General features: G+C 42.1%; 1 protein-coding gene across 3 annotated transcripts in view; it reads left to right on the top strand.

Annotated features, from left to right (window-relative positions):
* The window catches only part of GNAS (GNAS complex locus), a 172,138-nt gene that overhangs the window by 61,451 nt on the left and 89,531 nt on the right, over nucleotides 1–21,156 (top strand). For 2 of the 3 annotated variants that reach the window (XM_067307744.1, XM_067307741.1), the window contains exon 2: nucleotides 9,078–9,150. In XM_067307744.1, the coding sequence (XP_067163845.1) occupies nucleotides 9,078–9,150 (73 nt within the window). Of the gene's footprint in view, nucleotides 1–4,401; nucleotides 5,385–9,077; nucleotides 9,151–21,156 lie in introns of those variants that run through there. The other variant, XM_067307742.1, reaches the window with a different exon arrangement.

The raw sequence follows: 21,156 nt of genomic DNA on the forward strand, positions 1-21,156 counted from the left end.
ATGTATTTAAACAGGAAAAAGATGGTCTTTTTTTCTGAGGTCCTTTTGTGATTATACCTATAGGTATTATATGCAAGTCTTCAAAGGACAGAAGTTTGTGTGTGCAGGGTGGGGGGAAACTTACGGGACCTGGTACTTTTCAACCAGTTCTCTCCCGCTTTTACTGTCATTGATATTCTAGTTCTACTTTATATCTAAATTTTTCTAACCATTTACAAATTAAGCTAATATGGTTGTCCTAGCGAGGAAGAGTAAAGTCCAAATAAATTATGCACTTCAGTGGGACTACTCAGCTGAATAGAGTAAATGTTTATTTACAGGATCGGGTTATTGTTACAAACCTTTCCTCAATCTCAGACACCAGACAACTGTTTTTGAGGCCAAACTGTGGAGGGAGAAGGGAGGAATCTATTGCAATGGAATTCCTCTTTCCAAAAAAGAAAAAAAGAAAACTAAGAGATCTGACCATTTTCATTAGAATGTTGGACTAATAGGACTAAAAAGCCATTAAGTAAAGTTGTCAAATAGAATGAAAAGGGTTATGGATATGTGCAACTTTACAATACACATATTCCTTAGAAATACTCAATTAAAATGTTATTCACTTCAAATTATCCTGCTGTCTCTTCATGTGAGATCTTCTCTGATTTGAGAAGTAAAACAACAGACTGTTGTTTCTTACTACCAAAGTAAATTCCCTGTTCTTTTTGTAAAATCCTTAAACTAGATGTGTGTTGGTGTGTCAGTGTCTTTGCACATACTTTGGACTGAAAAAACTTGCAACAGAATTTGAGGTTGTTGGCTGTTATATTTAGACGTAAAAGGAGTATGAGTGAATTTGGATTTCATCTGCAAGTGTGAAACGCTCACAATCTAATCCCATTAATTTAAGTAGTGCAGAATTGAGCCAATAAGTCGTCTTCTGTCTCCTTCAGCCATTTCTACATTCATATTATCTTGCATTTTTGGAAGACATCTCTGCTTAACACGCAGCAGGGTCCTTTAACATCTTCTTTTGAATATCTTGAATCTTCGAATAGTTACATTTTTATCACATTATAGGCACTATGGCCATACATATAGTTATTTCATCTTTGCATTTACTTGTTCCTGAGACTGCAGGTTCCTTAAAAGTGAGCTTTAACTTTATTACAACAAGAGGACAATGTCTCCCTTTCCAATTGCCCCAATCAAAACGTTCACAAACAGCTTAGGAGTCAGATTTTGCATGTGCTTATCCTTCCGATGGGAACAGTCTACTGAAGCCAAAGTTCACAGAATTTTACAAGATGGAAGCTAACACAACTAGTTCCAGGAAGAAACAGTCCACTTGAAAGACCCATCAGCAGCATTGTGTTATTTAAATAAAAAAGAATGAGAACAGATAATGTTTTACTACACTTGCTCTTCAAAGGATGCTCTCCTAATCAGTACTGCACCAGAAAAAAATCACGCCACTTCGGTAGGTTTGTGCAGTATGGTTGGAATACCCTTTTTCTTGGGTCATATCATATTTCAGAAAGACAAAAAAGAGAGTCTGTTGAAAGGTTCAAAAGTCTTTAGGAGTTTTCTTCTTGTTTTGTAGCTTTTAACACTTCAACAATTTAATAACACTTTTCATACAGTGAGCTAAATCTTAGTTCCATCATAAGTAAATGGGAGTCTTGTAAATTAGCTGAGTGTCTTTTCTTTTTCAACTACCATACCGCAGGCAGGCTTTGTTCAAAGGATGCAGGTATATACAGCTTAACAGAACTGCAGCAGTGCTGTGCCTTAGAGCAGCTGCTGTAACATAACTGCTGTAACAATTTAAGCTCGGGGACACGGGCACATTTCTGCTTGGTGTAGCCATCAGCAGGCTGATGGGCAATGGCATTTACATGACAATAACTCAGTTGTCAGTGTATGCTTTGGCATGTGCTTGACTGCCCCCTTTTGCCAAGTCAACTCTGCTCACGATTCATGAAGATTGTAGCCTTTTGTATATCCCCAGCAACAATTTTTATCTTGTTTGTGTATTCAGTGGTGAACAGTTTGAAGCCTGAGATATTCCCCCTTCCCCCACATCTGAGAGAGCCGGGTGACACAGAAAGCAGAGCCTGGAGGCTGGGGACAGCTTTCCCCTGCTGCACCAGGTGGCAAGTACTGGCATTTCTGCATTCTCCTCATACCTCTTACCATAAAAAAGCGATGAAGCTTTATAATTTTCTTTCTGAATTCTGCTGTATTGATGCATTTATACCTTGTAAATACCACAGTTAAAATATATTTCAATAATACACATTACATGTAAACACTACAAATAAATAGAAGATGCAAGGGGACGCATGTGATCTTTGCTTCAGATTAATCTGGACATTGGTAAGCCAAGTCTCTCTAAGACCTTTTAAGACTTCCTTGGCCTAAACCAACACCTGGTGAAGTCAATAGGAGTCTCCAGCTGTGTACCCCAAAGTTATGGCATCTAAAAATATACTGAAAGCCCCAATAAATCCTCAAAGACCAAGGTTTGGTGGTTGCGTTCCTGTCTCCTTTGAGGTCCACCCCTCTTTAAGTAAGGGCAAATAAATAGATGTATCCAATGACACTATCTGACTTTATAGTTGCTTGCTCTATTCACATAATTATTTTACTGTAGGTGGTTGTAATACAGGACCTGGGTGACTTAAGAAGGTACGCTCACTGGAATAATGTGGATAACTGAATTTTGCAAATGAGGATAAATAATTTATGTAAAGTAAGGAACACATTTCCAGTAATCTCAGGAAACAGTAATAGCAAATGTAGAAAGCTTGTAAGCATTCATATGAAAATGGTATTTTAACAAATAAGCAATCCTCACTAATTAAGTACTTTTTGGAAGGAAAAATATTTTTCATTACCAGCCTTGTTCTTTTCTGTAGGATGATCATGGATATTTGCTGATTTTCTGGTTTCAGTTTGGAACTGATGTTAGTATGGACATTATTATTATTTGGTAACGCCTCAGTTTTTCATGCCAGTATCTTTGGGTTTCCTTCCATTTAACATTCCGTTAGTGTAATTTTGTGTGTAGATTTTTGCTGATGCAAGGAGAGAATGATACAATGGACTGTTAAAATGGAGCCTGATCCTTCAACTATTTAAGTATTCCTGTTCAGACAGAGAAGTTTCGTGTGTAAATTAATCAAAGGAGCATATAGTATCAGGATTGTTATAGTGACAGTTTTTATTGAATAAAAGATAACAAACCTCCAAAGCCGCCTTTGGGCCAGACCTTGTGCGTTGCAGTGCCTAATCAGAGTGCTCTCTCTTTGGAGTCCCACTGAAGCCACAGTTTATAAGTTCTGTTCAGGGGATTGGAGGAAAAAATATCTGCGGATTTTAGGGATCCAGGTTTTACAAAAGGAAGGAGTAAAGCACTAATCTTTGTTTTCCAAGTGTAGCTGATATGCTTGTGCCTGAAAATTAGTATGTATTTTATGTATGAGGTTTTCAAAAATATTTTAGAGAATGAAATGGAACTAGGTAGTTAGTGAAAGCATATGCAGGAGCAATTGCCTGCATCAAGGTGTACTCCCTCAGATTACCTAAGGTTATCGTTTTTTACTTGTGTGAAGCTCTCCTACACCTGTGCCTGACCCCAGCCCTGAAAGGACGCAAGATGGGTTTGTCCATGCCCAGCACCTTCGCGGGTCGCGCTGGGCAAGAGGGAGCTGCCGAACACATAGGGAAACGTAATTGCCTAGAATTATCCAAATTGGTATAATTCACTCCTGCGCATCAGGATCTGCAGGCTTGTTCTTCAGGTAACTACGTGAAGACTCAGAGTTCATCAACTGAGAAAATGCATACATGCGCACGTAAACAAAAGCGTTTAGCACAATAACTTCTCTGTTTTCTCGAGTGCTTTGATCGCGAACAGGCCCTCCAGGAGGCCGCTACACCTAACGGCTTAAAGGGCCCGGCCTGATGCGCCCTGCTGTGAGGGCAGGCACGGAGTGCGAGAGGAGCCAGCGCCGCGGGCCGCGCGCGCGCTCCGCTGGGGCCGGGCCGGGCCGGGCCGGGCCGAGCCGAGCCGGGGCGGCGGGGCGGGGGGCGAGCGGGGCGCGGCGGCCCCGGGCCGGGCCGGGGCTGTGTCCGTGTCCGTGTCCCGCCGGCGCGGCCCGCGGGGCCGGTTCGAAGAGGGCGCCGGCGGCGGCGCGGGCTGACGCGCGCCGTCATGTGAGCGGTTCCGCTCCCAGGGTTCAGTGTGGGCCTGCTTGCCCCACCCCGCCGCTCTGCCTCCTCTATAGAGCTCCATAGGGGGAAGGAAAAAAAGCCAGGAGAAATGCGAGCGAGAGCAGGAAAAATAAGACAGGAAAAAACCCTCCAGTGAGGGGACAGTTTTTGCTCGGGGGGAGAGACCAACCGGGCTTTTTTTTTTCTTCTCTCCCCCCCCCGCCCCCACTGTTTGCTGGAGAAGCCAAGAGGATTCAGCAGCCTGGAAACCTAATGTGAAAAAGCAGCAGCGAGGAAAAAAAAAGGGGGGGGGCTCGGATCGGAAAAAAACCCCACCATTAGGGAGGAAGAACCAGCGGCGGCAGAAGAGCGAGCGAAGGAGAGGAAAACCCAGCAGCCCGGAGAGGAAAAGGGACTCGTTATCCAGCAGCGAGCCGGGGGTTGGCTCGACCCCCTCGGGTGCTCCAGCCCTCCGGAGCGGGGGGAGAGGCGAGGAAGAGACATTTCCAGATCCTCGCCGCCGAGGATTCGGGGAGGTTTCCGTGCCTGGAACCCGCGCCTTGGATCTAAAGAGGATTATTTTTTTTTCGGGGGTGGCCCTGAAGCTGGATTTTCTGCTGTGCGCGCGGCGCGGGGGGGGGGATTCCTTTTCCGCCTAGAGGAGCCGGCGGCGCGGCCGGGGGCGCGGAGAGCCCCGCGCGCGGCTCCGGCGGCGCCCAGCCGAGCCCCCCCGGGAAAGGTGCACTGAGGGGATCGGCGCGGCCCGCGCGGGGGGGCGGGGAGCAGCTGCAGCTGCCGGGGAGGAGGCCCGGCCGGCGGAGCGGCGGCAGCAAAGTCATCGCCATCGGCCCCCCCTTGGCTGGCTCCGGGCTCGGCTCTCTCCGTGTCGCTGGCTCTGGGCAGCGGCAGCCACAGCAGCGAGTAAGGGGGGAGGAGGAGGAGGAGGAAGAAGAAGGGAGCCCGGGAGAGTGCCTCCCTGCCTCCCTCCCCCCGGCAGCCGCCCGCCGTCTCCGCGCCCCGCGTCCCCTGCCTCCCCCTGCCCAAGATGGGCTGTTTAGGCAACAGCAAGACGGAGGATCAGCGCAACGAGGAGAAGGCGCAGCGAGAGGCCAACAAGAAGATCGAGAAGCAGCTGCAGAAGGACAAGCAGGTCTATAGGGCCACGCACCGGCTCCTCTTGCTGGGTAAGGGGGGCCGCGGGCAGCGCGGCGCCGGGGCAGGGGCCGCCGCGCCGCTCCCCTCCCCTCCCCGCCGGGGGACGCAGGCAGGGAGGCGGCGGCGGGGCCGCGCACCGGCCCCTGCGCGGGCGCGGGGAGGCCCGCGGCAGAGGTGGGGCCCGGCGAAGCGGATCCGCAGGGCCCGGCCGGCGGCGCCGCTGCTGCCCGGCGCGGGGGGCGGCCGCGGCCGAGCCGTGGGGCCGCGCGCTGCCGCCCGCCGCGGGGGCGCGAGCACGGGAAGCGGCGCCGCGGCCCCCTTCGCCGCCCGGCGAGGCCCGGGGGCAGCGGGGCGAGGCGGGGGCAGGCCCGGGGGCAGGGGCCGGGCCGCGGCTGGGCTCGGGCCGCGGGATGCTCGGCGCTGCCGGGGCCGCGGGAGGGCCGGGCCCCGCCGGGAAGCGGCGGATGAGCAGGGCAGGGCAGGGCAGTGCCGGGGGCCAGCGCCGGCCCCGCCGCGGGTGGGATCCCGGGAGGGGCGCGCGCGGCGGGGGCGCGCGGAGGAAGCGGGGCTCGTTTGGGGGAAATGCGGGGGATCTCGGTGCTGCGGGGGCAACCGCGGCCGCGCGCGCGCTGCGGAGCGGAGCGGAGCGGGCCGCTGGCCCGGCCCCGGGCGCCGGCGCTCGCTCGGACGCGCTCGGTGCGCCCGTTTGCGGGGCACCATTAATTAAGGTGTCGCGCGCTCGGAGGGAGGCGAGCGCTGGGAGCTCGGTCCCCGGGGTTATTTTAGCGGGGAACTCGGGAGACCTGCACGTGTCGGGTCGCCCACTAGGTACGTTTAGAAATACCGATTATGGTTAAAGGAAGGGGAAGGTCCAAAACCTGTTATCGAGGAGCGAGCGCGAAAACGTTCGTCAGACCGACTATTTTAAAATATTTTCAAAACATATTTTAAAATAAGGGGCTTTTATGAGCTCTTAGGTGTTTTGGACGCTCTGAGGGGCTGCTTGTGAGTGTTATGCAGGATTTTTGTTGTGGAAGAGAGGTTAGGCCTCAGGAGTGGACTCGGGTCTGGTGTGAAACAACACTAATTTAAAAAAAAGAATTTTTAAAGGGTGGGGGTTTAGAAGTGTGCTCTTCCTGGTAAAAATCTTCTAAGTGCTAATTTAAGAAAGAGGCTTAACATAAATGGAGAAACAACTAGGACTATAGCAATACTTGCAGCAGTGAAAAGTCTGCCACTGTTCCAGCAGAGATCTTTTGAAAGAATAACTTGGATTTCAGGTCTTGGGGAAATTGGCCTACCAGATTTCAGGCTAAACAGTATGTATATACATGGAAACGATATACAGTCAGATTGCTTATTTTATTAAGAGGTGGAATTTCAGAAATAAAAACTTCATGGTTTTAAGTGGACTTTCTTTTTTTTCCCCTTTTTTTGTTTTGGTAACTGCAAAATAGTTCAGATACTCATAAATAAAAATTGTGGGTATTTAATGATGGCTGTAAGGCCATGTCTGTGTGCATGTTTTCAGGTGATAGTTATAGTGTTGTGGTTTCTAACAGTAGCTGTCATGCTCTAGAAAATCCAGAACATAACATAATAATAGAGGCATGAACTTTTTTATTTTTTACCATTAAATTTATGTTTACTTACTTTATAAAACACATGAAATAAAAAAACAGTGCTTTGGAAATACAAAGTACTAATATCTCCACATCATATTCAAATAACAAGAGCAGCTAAATAATTTTCTGACAGATTTACAATACTGTTTGTAGGCCCTACTCTTTTAATCGTATACCTGCTTCCCTTTTCTGCTGTGGGGAGTCTCACTGAAATTAATGGAACTATCCTTGGTGGTGAAGTTAAACATATGCATAATTGTCTGTAAGAACAGGGCCTTAACTGGTGGCCAAATATAGAAATAGACTTGTCCCAAAATTTGTATATAATACTTAATTTTGGTTCACTGATGTTGTATCAGATCCAGAGCACCCAGGTATGTCAGTGCCAAACTGTATACATTTATAGTAAAAGCAACAACAATCTCCCCCTGGTTTTGGACTAAGTAAAGATTTTGGCTTCCAGTGCTTTTGTTTATAAAATATAATTTAGCGTTGCAGCTGAAATGTCATTGTTATTCTGAATGGAAGTATCATAGTTTAGCATATAGTACTGTTGCTGAATAATTCTGGGTTGTGAGAGGACCCCGTCTCTGGCTTAGCTGGAGATATTCGTGCTCTCGATTGGTTTTGCTGCCTGTCTCTCTCGCATGGTGCAGTGTGCCTGGAGGGGAGGGGAAGGGACTCGCTATGTGCATTACAGTGTAGCAGGTTAGGAGGGAAATGGTGCTTGTATACAGAGTTGTAGATAAAAACTGCTCTTTCTGTGCTTGCAAACAGCTGTCAACAAAAAGGAGAGAAAAAGGCCTGCTACTAAGGCAGCAAAACGTGCAAACAGGTTTTATGGAGAGAAGAACAGGACCGCGAGGAATTTGTGAGGGAGAAGGAGGGGAAGGGGGAAGGCAGAGGAGAGCACGGCTGTCAGAAAGCAAACTTTGAAATATTACTGCTAAAATATAGTTTTGCACGAGGCTCAAAATGGAGGCTGGTGCTGTCAGTGTGTGCTAGGAGAGGCCTGGCATCCTATAAATACAGACTGTACCTCGCTGCCCATTCTGCCACACACATACGTTTTCTCTCGCTGAAATGTGGGCTAATGAGAGGAATAAGTGAGTAGCCGGGAGATGCTAAAGAGAATCTTGCTATGTTTTCCCAGGCTATGATACAGCTCTTGCAAAAGAAAAAAAAAAGTTTGCTTTATATAGAAAGCTCCTGATCTGGCAGCGTGGAGCAGCTCAATTAAATGCTGTTGTTCAAGTCTTTTTAGCATGTGTGGAAAAATGGGTACTACAGGCAGATGGGTGGCCCTGCGCGCTGGGTCCATGCAGTACAGCAAGCAGAAATGGGGTGCATCTGCTTGTGGAAACTTGAGTGAAGTGGAGGGGTTTTTGTTCTGTACTCCTGGTACAGGAGGGGATGGGAGGAGAGCGGCGGGGGGCTGCTGGGAGCGTGCAGCCGCAAGAGGTGGTCTTTGCATCTCGTTGGGTGCGTGATTGGTTTGGACCGTGTGGAGAGGATGGGAGGTTGCGCACGGACACGAATTAGAGAAACAGGCTTTGGGAACTTTGTGGGTGGAGGCTTAAAGGGGTTGCCTGCCTTTTTCAGATGTGAGTATCCATATATTTTACTTTGTGTGATTTAAGTTGTAGTTTTTTGACTAGGTGATGATAACTGCAGGCAAACTTCAAATGTTTTAAGGATCTAACAAAAATGCTTCTACTTAATATGGACTCCCTTTAGTCTTTCTCTGCACCAGAAAGTGGTGACAACATAAGCAGATTCTGTTATTCCCTATCTTGTCCTCTATAAAATGTTTAAGTTGTCCTTTTTTCTTCCAAGCCTTGCAATCTGCTTTTAACGTTGACACTGGAAAAATGGACAGTGAAATGATCCAAGATTCAGATCTGACACATGACTTGAGCTGGGCATTTATTTTTAGCTCTGACTGAAGTTTCCAGTGACAATTATTTCTTTTTCTTTCACTTTTCACTCTTGTGCTGAGGAAATCAGCTTTCTGGATTTTACCCTGAAGAAAAAGCTCTAGCATGTCCCTTCATCAGTCATGCTTCCTTCTGAAATTGATTTACTTTCATTTTCTAGGTGCTGGTGAATCCGGTAAAAGCACAATAGTCAAACAGATGAGGATCTTGCATGTGAATGGATTTAATGCTGAGTAAGTGCATTTGTTTTTTTTCACTTTACAACCTACCTTACATGTGTGTGCCACACAGTAGCCATCGGTTTTGTTTTATATCTTGGCATGTTTTCTTCTTGGTACTGTTTCACGATCTCTAGAATTTGGATGTGTATTTTTAGATGAGATTAATAGACATTAACTTGAAGAAGTCATGCACCAATAATAAATAAGAGCTAATGGTATAAAATGGTTTCTATCAAGGTTCTGTATATCCAACTTGATTAAGGCTTAAGTTTCTTTCTTTTTTTTTTTTTTTTACTGCAGTTTCTTTCACAACATGGCTGACACTGATTTACCTCTGCTATAGCACATTGATTCATACTGCTGTAAACATGCCTCCTGTTAGGGTACAAAATGAATGCAATTTTCTTTATTTAGAACAAATAAGGCTTTTGTTTTTGTATCTTCACAAAATAAGAATGTAAAAGGAAGCTTTGGGGTAATAGGTCAGATTTTCTTCTTTCTTCTGTTGTGTTTGCTTGTCCAGATGATTGTGTTAAATTATGTCCCTAAGAGCTTTTCTTGTTTACACTTAAAATCTGTTCAATTATTTGATAGTCGTGAGGAGGGAATGGCATTAAGCTAGAGAAAATGGAAATCTATTTTTTGTCTGAGGAAGATTTGTGTTTGCTAACTTTTCATCTAACCCTGCTCGGGAGTGGGAAGAGATTCTTCTGGATGTTAGTTTATGTTTGCAAGCCGTCTTTGTATATGAATATACCAAAACCTGCTAAACTGATTCTGACTGAATTTCTAGGTGTTGGAATTTCAAAGCTTGTTCTGCATTTGTGTTTAACATTTTTAGATATTACTGTTTTCATCTTTTTTGTTTTCAAACATAATAATTTTATATTACTGTGTTTTAGCTTCTAGTCAGTATCATTTATTTTGTAAATCCTATGTTTTTGGGAAGATTAGTTAAGCTTTCACTAGTTAATTCTTTAGTAAGAATGTCTGAGCTAAATGTTTAGCCAAGGAGCCTGGACAATACTTCCCCCTAATCCCCAAACGCTGGTTTAGGATAAGGTACACAGTCTTTTGGAAGAAAGTTCAGACTGATTCATAATAAATTACATTCTGCACTACATGTTTTTAGCTCCTCTCTGTAGGAAATATTTTCTTTATCCTAGACAACTCCTTTTTTCCTAAGTGCCCAATCCTGCATCCCTTTACTCATACAAGTTGTCTTCCCTTATTTTGACTGCTCATGTTAGTAAAGACCTCTTAAAAGACTTTAATGGCTTCAAAGTTTTTCAGGATCTGACTTTGCCATACCAGCTCTCAACATTAGGTGCTAAGTGAAATGTTCATTGGTAGAACTCAGGACCCCTGGCACCTTTCAAAAATCAATCCATATTAGCAACGCAGTTCTTCCAAGCTTTCTAAACATGCAGATGCTGTTAAAGAGATGATGTTGGTCAGTAATGAATGGTGTATTACAGGGGTGTATAACCTTCCCAACCCTGCAAGCTGCATACCAAAATCAGTGCGAAACTGAGAGCCCAAAGATCTCCTGGGCAAAGCCGGCGAGCCGGGGAGGGCTGGGGACTGGCTCTGGCAGTGGGGCTGAGGTTGGCCACAGCAGTGGCTTGGGGCTGAGCGGCGAGTACAGCTGGATAGCAGGGCAGATTCGGCCTCGGCAGCCTCCACCAGCTTCTCCCTTCTCATCACGAGGGATCTGGATTCCCCGGCGGTCCCGGTGCCAGCACAGCCCTGCTGCCAATCACAGAACGTGCCCGCTGCGGCAGCCCCGCTCGCAGGGCTGCGGAGCTGCCCGTGGCTCCGGGACCACGCTTGTCCACCCCGCGGCCTGCCGCCTTGCAGTCCTTTCTGCTTGTCCTTCTGCTTTCGTTTGTAGCGTATATTGGAACGTCAAAATCGGGACAGATCAAAAAGCAGCATGTATAATGCGTACAAGAAATGTGTTGTAAGGCATCTAGTTTTAGTTTTTTTGTTGCCAGAAATAGTCAGTAGATCATAACATACTTTACTTGGGGGGAGAAGGGAAAGGCTGTTTTTCAGTGTTTTGCAGATCTTGCAAGTTACTTGCTAGTCCTTAAATGACTTGCATTTTTCTTCCAAAGTAACTAATTGCTCCATACATTATCCTGCTTTCCCCGATGTCCTTTTTTGCCCAATTCATTCCCTCTCTGCCTTCCTTACTTTGTAGAAGGATGATGTGGGATTCAGCTAACAAGAGTATGGAGGGTTTTTTTGGAAGGGTAAGAAAAGTAAGGCATTATGTTTCTTAATGTTCCTGTCAGTCCTTCTAGAACTAGTCAAACATAACGATGTTTGCACATAGCACCGAACCTGATGTGATGAACAACAGCAGAGGGGTTGTGAACGCTGTAGTACACTGGAGATGAAGAGGCGTTCTTTAACATTAGTGTCCATGTACATAAATGTAATTTTAAATTATTTCTGTTGATGCAGCTTAGTCATGTGGCTTGACAGAAATGCGGTTCTAAGTCCCGTCTAAAACGTGTTTGCCTTTAATTTGGTTGCCCTGTGATAATTGATGTTTGAAGCAGAAAGAGAAATACCCGTTACAAAAGACGTTCAGTGTGCTAAAAATGAGAGAATCAAAAGTTTTTCCTTAGTGTTACTCAAATACTCTTTTTAATTTCTGGTGACTAAACAGGATATCCAGTGCTAAATGCACTAACTTCCTTCAGTGAGTGTGGGGATTTTTTATTTGTTTGTTTTTAAGAGTCTGCCTCTAAATAGATGAAGGGACAGTAGTCGTGTGCGTTTAGCTAAATTGGCCGTGGGTCGGGAATGTAGCAATTAACACGGCAAAATCTATGGAGTTGTACGAAACCAGGAGAATTTCCTCTGGGATTCTAATCCTTGATTGTTTTAGCTAATTAGTTATTTGAGGAACTGTATGGAATCAAGTGTTCCAGGTAATTAATATGCTTAATAGTTAACAACATTAAGGTGAATTTGAAGGTGGTTAAAGTTGTAGCCAAGTTAACTACAGTAAAGACTGTTATAAAAAAATTCGACATTCCTTTCATAATCTGTAGTCAAGTTGGAGACAGAAGTATTTTTTTGTTCCTGTTGTGAAGGTGGCGTGTGGGAAGTAGCAGCCCTGTGGCACTGCTAAGCAGAGAGGAACACCGGAGAAGCAAGGCATTTTCTACAGCACCGGTTTTTCTGGACGGGGTTTTGGGAAGTGCTTAGCCAGCTCCCAGCACTCGCAGAAAGGCTTACGTTGGTCGCGCTATCAGCTGGCATATTCCTATAGTAATATTATAAATAACAGGAGCGTGCCTTGCCCACGGTGTTCTTCCAGGGTGCCTCGTCTTTAACATGGAAGAGCTGTCTTTTAAGTAGAACGAAGACTCCGTATCAACCAAATTTTCCTACTCTTTGCGCTACTGCCAACAACAGGGCCCCTTGTGATGTGGAAAGGGTTTAAATTTGGCTTGTAATAGCAGGAAGCCTGTGACTTCCCTTCCTTTCCTTTCCTCCCTCCTCAACACTTCAACTGTCTTTTCATGAGGCCGTTTCAGAGGAGCAGATCTCGGCGGCTGCGGGATATATTGCGCTTTTCTTAGCACCCACTAATAAAGGGGAGCTGAAATGTTCTTCTCTTTTTGCCTGGGCAGAAGTGCAAATGCCAGTTGCTGCGAACTGGAAAGGAGTATATGTGGGAGAGGGAGGGGTAAGAAAGGTAGTCGGAGAAATTAATGTAATGGGATAGCTTGGATTGCAGGGGAAAAAAATTATATCTCTTTTCTGCGTTATCTTGGGGGTGGGGTCCTCTGCTTCGAGGAAGATGATGGCCTTTCACTGACTTTTTTAAGTTGTCTTTCCCCTGTGTCATCACGCAGGGTGGGTTTGGCCAAGGGGCCCCCGCAGAGGGTTGTTGTTTTGGAAAGTGGGGAATTGGCAAGGGGAAGGGACAACTTTGAAGTGTCATGGGAAAAACTGGGACAAGTAGAAATATTTAGATAGAAATAAATTGTTGAAATGTGACTTACAAAATCGACTACAAAGATTGACAGATAAGGGGAATATGCCTTGGTGACTAGTAAGCTTGGATAGTATTTATGATTCAGGGTGTCTCGAGGTTATGGGGCGCTTCAGATAGCTCTTCGCAGCCTCAGTTTCCCAAACAGTGCGGTATTATGGTGACCTTACTTCATAAACTGATATTTTTGAAGTGTTGAATAGGAGTTCATATATTTATCAAATCTGTCGATGGTGATGACAGGAGCAGAACTGAATAGCGTTATTTTCAAGACTCGGAGTGGAATTACATTTGCATTTCTTGTCGTCTTTTAAAAATTATTTTTTCTTGGGAGGGAAGTTAAGAAGTAAACCAAGTGAAGCCTTTAAAGCTTTGGAACTTTCTTGTTGTCTTTTCTCCCCTCTGTTCAGTAGATTTGTGGGGAAGGAAAAGTGGTCACTGATGCATTTTAATCTTTTCTTTGTAATCTGGCCCACTAAATATTGAAGTGCGGTCCTGCCATTGTTTCACATGAACTAGTAAATGACAGTTAGTAAAAATGACTGGTTGGTATCAGTCTCTTCTGTGACTTAAGTGATTCCTGTCTCTAACTTTACTCTTCTGCTGCCTGATACTGTGTTTTGTTTTCTAACCTTAGTCTTTTTGTGTATGTGTGATTTTAAAGAAGAGAAGTTAATGTTATGATTGAGGAAAAACTATAATATTTATAACTAAGTCTTTTTAAAATAATGAATTCCCTCCTAATTACTAATATTAGTTTGTATATGTAAACATAATTGCTCTGTTATTACAGTTCATCTAGATCTGTGTACCAACACCATGTTTTTAGAATGGTCACGTCAGTCCCTTGCCAAGAAACAAACTGCCTTGATCAGACCGTACCCTACTGGCAACAAACATTATTATTTTTTTTTGGTGTTGGAGTAACACTGCGGATTGCTGGGTGTTTGGTTTTTGTTTGTTGGTTTGGTCTGATTGGGGAGGTTGAGCCCCTGTGTATGTCAGGAGGCTTCTGCAGGCTTAAATCAGAGGGTGTTTTTCACAGCTACTGTTTCAGGGCATGGAGAGATTATATTGTGCTGGAAAAATTGTGTGTACATGTGTGTTCAGGGCTATAAACAATTCTGTTCCAGCTAACAAGAGCTTACGGATTTTGATAGAAGTTTGTACCGTAGAACATAAGGGGTGGGTGGAGAGGGGAGGAGGATATGTATTTCGGCTTATTTTAAGTCTTGTCCTAAGAACTGACACAGTTGTGTAGTTGAGTTTTGTCAAAAGACAATAATAAACCAACAGTGGATAAATAGTATGATTAAAAACTTAATATTGCATGTATTTTGTAACAGTTGCATCAGAAGTCTATGGAAGTTAAATATAATTGTCCTCCATCAGTTTGAAAGAAATGGAACATAATATCTGATGGCATTAAAACAAAGAAAACTCCCAAACCTAAGCAAACAAAAAATTCCTTAATTTTTAGGAGCTTTAATGATGTGTTTAAGTGCTTGGAATTAGCTTTTCTTTGGAAAAAAACTTTACTTTCGACAAAGGGAAAAACTTCCATTCTGTGAAAAAATAAACCTGAACAATAAAACAATACAAATAATCGTTCTGATAGTTTTTAATACCTACACTGTGCCTTATTTGGTGAGCAGTACCCTCTGATTCCAATGGTCAGTGGAGAAGCTCCTGTACCTTACTCAGAGGTGTTCTGAAATCAAACCATTAAAATATTTCCATGCACCAGTGATTTTTTTTTTTTTTTTTAGTTTGCAAAACTGCTGTTTAAGTTCCTGAAAGTATTGGTGAAAAGTAATACATAAAGGAATCTGAAAGTTTAAAAAACTGAATATTTCTATCTGGTTTTAGATGTTCATCGTAGGCTGAGGCTAACCATAGGTGGAGACACGAAAACAGAGTATTGAAAGAAAGTATAGACTTTTGTTTTTACCTAATGCTTTATTTTCAACTGACTGTTTTGTGTGTTTGTGCTTTTTCAAAAGCCCATCTTACTTGGATACGAGAAGGATAGTGAAAGCTGAGTGTTCATGTTTCTTGATTTTGTAATGGAATGGGAAACCAGGTGATGCTCATGGCAGAGCAGGCATGTTATCTGTATTTACTGGGTGGTGGGATATGTAGACTTATCCTAGTAAAGCAGTATTTAAACTGCCAGTTCTGTGTTGTTGCAAGTAGAGCAGCTCTCAGTCTCCTGAATTACTGTTCCTGGCCTTGCAACTTGACATTTTTGCTTGTAGTCAGATATTTCAGTTTTCTGATAAAAGCAGTGGTAAACTCTTCCTTTAAACTAGATTTGCATATGTTGCAGACATGATTTGGCATGTAAAGGGACTGGCCAAAAATATGGCGGTAGATTTACTTGTTTTGAGGCTTAAATTTCACAAAAGCTTTTTAAGTATGCATGGGCAGCTATCAACCTACTAGAAAGCTTTAAGTTAGAGCTCCAGCGAGCTTGGAGGGCAATTACGATGAATAGTGAATAAGCATGAGGGATCCAGTCTGAGAAGCAAAATGAGAGACAGAACAGCGCTCAAGACGTAACTATGTGGAAAAACAAATTGGGAATGGATCTGGGATGATTTTGACTTCTGGTGATGGCTGTGGGATTTTACCCATTAGTTCAGGCAAAAAACAAACAAAAATAATCTCTCCATTGGCATCTGTTCTACAAAATTTGCAAATTTCTCTTTTGGTAAGGAAAAACTGTTCTGTGGGTAGCTGAGCTACTGATGTCCGAGTCTTGTAACTTAGGCACTCTGTCTCCCAAACCTTTACGACAGTAGTCCCAGGACCCTACAGCATCTGCAGTTTCTCCTCTTAGCACTTGTAGCTTCCTAAATATTGCCTGGTTCTTCCTTGTACTAGTCCATGGCCCTGTGCTTGTCTTCAACAGCATCACTAATTTTTGTCTCTCCTCTGCTCAGCCTCTGATTTTCGCTTCTGGCAGTCAGTCTCAGCAACAGCTACCCTCTGTCAAATTTGGTTGAAACTGGGCAACAGCGTCTCAGAGGGAGACTGGGAGAAAACAGCTAAAAAAAAAATCCTACTCTTCCTCTATTCACCCTGAATATTTTTTGAAGTATTTTTGCTCTACGCGTTCATGAGTTAAAGTGGAAGTGGTGTATTTTTCTCCTTTTTCTGATCTTATGCAAATGTCTTATATTAGAAGAGCAGTGTATCACATTCTATTGACCTACTATGAAATAAGTTGCAAATTATATTAATAAATACCCCAGAAAACTTTATGTAACTTCATAAATGCAGCTCTGTATAAAGAATATTAAATACATATCTATAGTCAACACTTCAGTGTCCTTTCTGAAAAAATTTTAATGCATCAGGCTTTTCCCAACTCTTCTCGAGAATTTGACCTATGCAGTGAAGAATTTTCTCCTGTATTATCTCATGGATTTGTTAGTGTCCCATATATTTTGGGTGGACAGACTGGGCAGTATTCTGGTTTTCCCGGTAAAAACTGGTTTTATTAATTTATCCAGTTGGGGATTGAATTTTTTTTAATGTATGAACAGATTACTTTTCATTATCTTGAGCTCGTGGAAGGTTACCTTTTTGCTATTAAAACCATACCTTCAGATTATTGTGCTCCCTTAAGATTCTCCTTATTTCATTACGTAGCTATATTTTCTGTGTCCCCAGTCATTCTAGCTGGGGAATTTTTTTTCAATTACATTATGTTAAATCCTAGTGTGTTTGTCCCATAAGATATAATTTATTAATAAATGCACTGTCTTGCTCAGCTCCTTCTAGCAAACTAGGCGTGAGTGGTATTTCTTGTTCCTGTTTCTTAGGTTGCTTGGTTTCCTGCACTGTTGTAGTCTCTATGGGATGGGCTCAGTAAGAGCGAAGATACGTCGTGTCATTTTTCTTCTTTTGTGGTGGGGGAGAGCAGGTTTGTGGGGTTTTGAGTATTTCTTTTCTATGATGAGAGGACATAAACACCCAATACTCCTGTTCCAGTTTTGCAACCATCCTTCCAGAGTGTCTCCTAGATCAAGGCAGGCATAGTTAATGCTTTGAAGTATAATCGAGAAGGCAAGTTTATCTCTATCTTTATTTTTAGATATGTCATGTGTTTATATATTAGGCTTGCCCAAGTCCCATTGCTGATGAAGAGCTGAGATACATAAATTGTTCAGCCTAATCTTGGTCATTCAAAGCTCTCGAGTTGAAATGAAGGAATTTCCACTGATGAGGGATTTTTTTATGTAACTTTAATTCTTACATACTGAAAATAATGTCCTCTATTTTACTTTGACAATTGAATCTTGAGTTCCTAGTACGTAGAAGAGTATTTGGGATACGCTGCAAGTGCAGCTGCATCAGCTTTTAAATGCTCATTTGACAGTTGTATGCTCAAGTAAGCATACAACTAATTAGAATTAGTTGTTTACAGCTGAGCTTATTTAAAAGCAAGAGTACATTGAGGTATGTTTTTTCAGAGCTAAGTTAGGACAAAATTATCTGCTTTTTGAGGGAAGTAGTAGTGGAACGTCTCAACGAGATGTTCTGGTTTAAGATGTTTGCTATTAGAAACCACGAGAAGGATCGTGACCTGATGGATTAGCTACCTGTTGCTTACTGTATTCTCCAAAGGGCAATTTAATAAGTCATTGTGTTCACTTGCCTTTTTAGTTAAGGCACCAGAAAACAATCATCTCTCCCAGCTGCACCTTCGTGCCTCCCTGGAGCGCTGCACTAATGGAGCAGGCAGAGGTGTGCGCTGGTTCCTGCTGAGCCTTGGTGGGGACCCAGTAGACGTTGCATTTAGCCTCGGATGGCACCTTAACAGCTAGCCGAGGGATTTGCTATTGCTGTCTTAATCATTGCAATTTAAATACTCTGTTCCTGTATGCAGGTCCACGTGTATAGATGCATTTTTTTCACTCAAATTGTTAAAATGTTTTTATTCTGTTTTGATAATGTGATTATTTATATAATTTAAATGTTGATATTCATTAGAAAATGTTAAAAGGAAGCTGATACCATTGAAGTACGTTTCTTCCTTAGGTTTGTAATGAGAAAGGATGGCTTGCTCATATCTCTCTTGCTTTTTTTTTTTTAATTATACAAAATGGTGTAATGGGACACTTCATATATTAAGTTCAGCAAACCATGTGTAATAACTGTTTTTAACCCTGACAATTTAAATAACTTAAAGATAAATATGCTAGCTAAATTTGATTTACCATGTTGTTACTGTAGAAAAATTAAACTAATTCATTTCATGAATTTTAATTTAATTGCATAACAGTGATTGGCATGACTTCAGATATTTTGTGTTGCTTAAACAGTTTAAGACCATTTGAGATAAAGACAAAAGCTTATAGTTAGTTATAATAATATTTTTTTAAATAAGCAAAAGATCATAATCACAAGGACATAGCCATTTGCTGAAAACATTTTGTTAAATACTTTTTATTTCTTTTTTTGTTTCTCTGAACTGAGAATATGATAATAGTACTGCATTTTTCATGAAAATACTCTAAGCACTATACAAAGCTGAGGAAATGTTTTTCTTGTTAAACAAATGAGAAAACTGAAAGAAGAGCAGCTCAATTAAGTACTCTGGTTCTCAGGAAAGCAAAAGCCATTCTGACCCGATGCACAGCTCAAGTCCACGTGCAGGTCAGGTAGAACAGCTCCCGTTCCACCGTCCTGCCCTAGACCTTTCAGATCTTTTGGGAAAACATTTGCAGAGGTCAGTATCAATAAGAAGTTTAAGTTAAATGTTTCTGGTATCTTGTCTCAATGTGTTCTACAGCAAGCGTGTTATGCAACTTTCTGGCAGATCTGCTTTCTTTTTCATTTTTTTTCTTTTCTTTTTTTTGAGGGGGGGTAATTTTGGTTAAATTTCTATGGAGTAGGAAGGTATTAAGTTTTCAGTAGTGGGGTTTGCAGCATACTGACATACTGACATAGATACCTGTAAATAGTTACTCAAAGGAACACATTCTGCTTATGTGGAACATTGTTGATGAAAATATGTTTTATAACTGGAGATACATAACTTTATAAATTGGACACTTTAAAAATTGCAAATTTAACTATTTTGCCTATTCAGTTTTTGAACTGAAAATGGAAGGGAACTGTGTCACGGGACTCTAATTTCCCTGAACCTTTGGGAATCCGGGATGCCCCATGTTGCTTCTGTGTTTTGCCTTCACCTAATTGGACAGTCTTCATTTTGTGTAATTGCATCTTATGCAATCATATGTTTGCTTTTCTTATGTTTGTCACTGAAGAACTCCATAGTGTTCTGTTACCTCAGTATCTTTTGCCACCATTGAAAGTAAGGAGCTAGAACAAAGTTAAAAAGACCAAATTTACTAAAGCATTTTTGATTATTTTGCACAGTCCTAGGACCTCATAGAAAAAACACTTTAAAATAATGTAGGCCACATTTTGCCTTGTTTTTTGTTTTTTGGTGTTTTTTTTTTTCCCCCTCCACGGCTTTATTCGTGCTTTGGAAACAAAGAGAGTTGTCCAAAAAGGAGAGGGAGGGAGAAGGAAAAGTAGGCACAAGCAGTAGTCTTAGTTGATGTTTGTACGTAATATGTCTTTGTAGGCCTCTGTATTTGTAATGTTTGCATGTTAAGTATCTCTCTTATACAGGAATAGTATGTTACCCCAATTCTGTCCCAGAATAAAATTTTCTTTGTTAAATTTAAAAATTTAACTCTTTCTGGGGTCAACTGGAATCAGCTGAGAACTGTTTCGTTAATTAAATTTCACAGATTGCCTTGTGATCATTTGGGAAAACTTAAGCCCTGTAAGACAGTATGAACTTTTATTTTACTTTGTTTTATTTGTAAAAATCTTTTTCAAGTGTAGATTTATTACTGAATGCAGAAGGTAAGATGATATGTAATTGTGTAGAGAAAGCATAAATATTTTATAGATATTAGTTTTATTTTCCTTACCAAAAAAAAAAGGAGGATATATATATCCTATATGATACCTGGAATAGAAAAGGAAGTTTATTATCTGTAAGAAAGGCAGTTTTCAGGAGCCTCCATTAGAATATAGCTATTTTCAAAACAAGAATAAATAACAGACAAGAATCCTAAAGGAACTATGCAAGAAACTATGGGAATCACTACTGTTAATTTTTTTTAGTTCTTAGAAAAGGGGAAACAATTTCATTGCTTAAAGTAAGAAATTGTCCAGAGATCTGCTAATCAGATTGCTGGGAATCAAATATGGGCAATTTTATTATTATTTCTTTTTATAGTGAAGGTTTCTAGCAACAAGGGTGTATAGGAAGAACATCATTAATGTGGTTTCATATATAATAAGATCTTCTTGAATGAGCCTATACCTTCTTGAGAAGATTATAGATCTGATTTGTAAAATCAGATCTGTTTTGATATACGCTGTTTTGATACAGATGACTTTCTTGTGCCATTTAGTGTAATATCACATGATATTTTGATTTTTAAAATTGTGTTGTGTGAAACTAGCCATGCATCTATTAGGGGAGTTTAAAAACCAGTTCACTGATGGATCTCGCTGTATGGTGGTTACCAGAGCCAGGGAGTGGGACCATATCTTGGCCTCTAGGGAACTAGTGGTTATATATATAAAACCGAATCGGGTCAGCAATCTAAAGAATGATCCTTCTTTGCAAACTGGCTATGTAGTTAATAGTGGGAGGGTCAGGTTACTCTTTATAGAGTGATCTGAATAACATGTTTAAAAGTCGTACTTCGTAAAATTATGTTTTAATACAGCAGAATGCAAGACAGTCGCCTGGGATTCAGAATGCAGATTGTATCTGTAGAATTGGAAAAGGACTTGAAAGTCAATTAGTTAATTACCTTAGTGTGCTTTATTGTGGAAAAAACCCACCCAAAACAAATGCCAGCTTGGATGTATATAAAAAGGGAAAATGATACGTAAGTAATCAAGTGGATTTCCAACACTGATAAAAGCGTTATTAAAATAGTATATCCCATGCT

Source organism: Apteryx mantelli, chromosome 18 (assembly GCF_036417845.1).
Source record: "Apteryx mantelli isolate bAptMan1 chromosome 18, bAptMan1.hap1, whole genome shotgun sequence".
Taxonomy (NCBI): Eukaryota; Metazoa; Chordata; class Aves; order Apterygiformes; family Apterygidae; genus Apteryx; species Apteryx mantelli.